This window comes from Sinocyclocheilus anshuiensis, unplaced genomic scaffold (assembly GCF_001515605.1).
Source record: "Sinocyclocheilus anshuiensis isolate Anshui unplaced genomic scaffold, SAMN03320099.WGS_v1.1 scaffold79, whole genome shotgun sequence".
Lineage (NCBI taxonomy): Eukaryota > Metazoa > Chordata > Actinopteri > Cypriniformes > Cyprinidae > Sinocyclocheilus > Sinocyclocheilus anshuiensis.
In genome coordinates this window covers 1281171-1283945 of record NW_015548213.1, presented here as the reverse complement: position 1 = coordinate 1283945, position 2775 = coordinate 1281171, and the positions used below count along the sequence as shown (strand labels likewise).

The 2775-nt window shown below is 34.8% G+C and overlaps 1 protein-coding gene across 1 annotated transcript in view; it reads right to left on the bottom strand.

The window, feature by feature from the left end:
• Positions 1 to 2775, bottom strand: part of LOC107653786 (ras-related protein Ral-A-like) — a 5711-nt gene that overhangs the window by 2549 nt on the left and 387 nt on the right. Inside the window, exons 2-3 of the mRNA XM_016440609.1 lie at positions 1491 to 1679; positions 610 to 784 (exon numbers count right to left, since the gene is read on the bottom strand). Of these exons, the coding sequence (XP_016296095.1) occupies positions 610 to 784; positions 1491 to 1546 (231 nt within the window). The 5' untranslated portion in view covers positions 1547 to 1679. The remainder of the gene's footprint in view (positions 1 to 609; positions 785 to 1490; positions 1680 to 2775) is intronic.

Here is a 2775-nt window from a genome sequence, read left to right as displayed (position 1 = left end):
ATAATCCATAATAACGCTTCCTCCAGTGAAAAAGTGCATCTGCTGCTGTCTCTCGCATCAAAATCCAGCCACATATTTGTTTAGAGCCGTTTAAACGCTGCTTGATCTGTGCAGATTTCTCTCCTGATTCACACCAGAACACTTTTTCACTGGAGGAAGTGTTATTATGGATTATGAACTCGTATTTCTTGATGGATGTGTTTCAGCTTTTGTCTTCTCCAGATGTTAACTGATGGACTGGAGTGCTGTGGATTACTTGTGGATTATTGTGATGTTTTTATCAGCTGTTTGGACTCTCATTCTGACGGCACCCATTCACTGCAGAGCATCCATTGCTGAGACACTGATGCAATGCTACATTTCTCCAGATCTCATCTATATCTTGGATGAGCTAAGGGAGAGGACATTTTCAGCAATTTTACATATATGGTTTTATTAAACGTATAGCAATTGTAGTCCAAAAAAGTAGACAAGTAGGTTAAGAATGCATCCTTAAAACCCTTTTTTGAGAACAGGATGTAGTTTCAGTAGCATTTATACAGTAGCTGCCTCCCTGTACACTAGTAAACTATCAATTCAGGTTTACAGATCTGGTTTTGTAGTTCTCACCTTGTCTACATTGGCGCGGGTTTTAGCAGACGTCTCCACGTAGCACACGCCCCACTGATCCGCTCTGGCTTTGGCCTCGTCTGCGCTCACCTGTCTCCTGTCCTCCAGATCCGACTTATTCCCCACCAGCAGGAAGGGGACGTTCTCGTCTTCCTTCACCCGCAGAATCTGCTCTCTGAGTGAGAGAGTATCGTTAAGTAGGGGAGTAACGGTACACGTATTCGTACCGGAAATGTTCGGTACAGGTCTTTCAGTTCGGTACACATGTGTGCCAAACAAATCATTCAATTATTTCAGGAAATTCAGACAATAAATGCCGTTTTGGCGCTCTCTGATGAGGCACGACAGATCGCCGTATACTAACGGCAGCGCGATCATTCCTTCCTCTTTATTACTAGTTTTAACGTGAAATAAACTTGAATGAACATCTCACCCCTCACATAATTGCTTAGTGTTTTTAAAACAGCTTGTAAACAAAATATCACGTAGCATTTCATTTACCTCATCAGTTCACCAGAGAAATAAAGTCTATAGAGAAGAGCATTTCGCAAAATATTAGACTATATACTCATTATATTTTATTTTACCTGTTGTGATGTCTTAATTAATGTATATGTTTAAATAAATAATTTATGAAGCAAGTTATGACTCTGTAAATTATTATATTTCAACAACAAATAGAAATTGTATAATTTAGAAGTGAATTTAAAAACTATTTAGATGTTTGCATACAATTTTATTAATTTGAGTGTTGATTATTATAGTTAAAAATAAATAGTAATTTAATTTAAGTTTGTCTGTTGTTAATCGTAACCTTATAGATTATTATCCTTAAGAAAATTAATTATATATATATATATATATATATAATTAATTAAAACATGATCACCTTGTGGAGAGCCAGCGAGTTCTGGCCTTTGGGCTTGGCTGCTGCCATGGTAACGGTTGCTAAGGGGCAGGACCGAGAGGAGTCGGGTCGGGTCGGGTCGGGGAGGCTGTGGAGATGCTGGAGGTCACTGAAGTGAGGGGTCAGTGTGTTCCAGAGAAGATCATGCACTGCGCGTGTGTACCTGGACCAGATGAAGACAGAAGGTTCACATCTCTTTCTGTAATATTTTACTCGTTGCTTAGCCAAAGTTATCACTGCTTTTCACTTAAAACGACTTGCTTATGTTCTCCTGACGAGCCTAACGCTTTCAGAGTCAAGCGATTTAAGGCATTAACAGTGAGAGATGAACTCTCTGTGCATCTGCTCAAGCATTTCTGTGACATCTGGGTTATTGTTAACTAACACTAGAACTAATAAATATTGATTTTGTTCGTTTACTAATTAGTAAAACGGAAATATAATAAATAAAATATTATAAAACAGAGATATAAAAAATGTCAAAATCACATAACAAAATTACTAAAACTTAAACTAAAATGAAAATTAGAAATGTTTCCTAAATAAAATAAGTTGAAGGTTAACTACTAATTACTAAAACTGAAATAAAAGGAATATAAATATATATGTTTTTTTTTAAAACAGAAATAATATATAAACTAGGAGAAGAAAAAAATACACAGTACACATTACAAAATTACTAAAACTTAAATTAAAATTAGAAATAATACCTTGGCAACGTACTCAAATAAAATAAGCTAAAGAAGCCAAAGTACTAATATTATGAAACATAAATGTTGATATTTTTTAAAACAGAAATATATATATATATATATATATTAAAAAAATACTACAAAAATGACAAAAGCACGCAACAAAATGACTAAAACAAACTAAAAATAAATAAATACTGAAAATATAAGTAATAAAGGCTAATAATTCAAAATATTAGCATATGCTATAATAGTATGTAAATAATACTAAAATAATAACACCTCAACATGCATCACAGCAAAACAAACTGCTCCTCAAATGACAGCCAGTAACATCAGTTAGATGCGTTTGTGTTATTTTACAGTTCGAGAAGCATTAGTTCTACAAAGAATAGAAAGAGACGACTCCCAGCCGAAGCAAATCCATAACATTAGTGGTGATCTAAAGCTGACTGGAGTAAAGGATTGAATGATTTATAACAAGTGGTGCTATATGAGTCTGTGTGTACATTAGTACATATGAGCATATTATATATGTGTGTGTGTGTGTGTGTGTGTGTGTGTGTG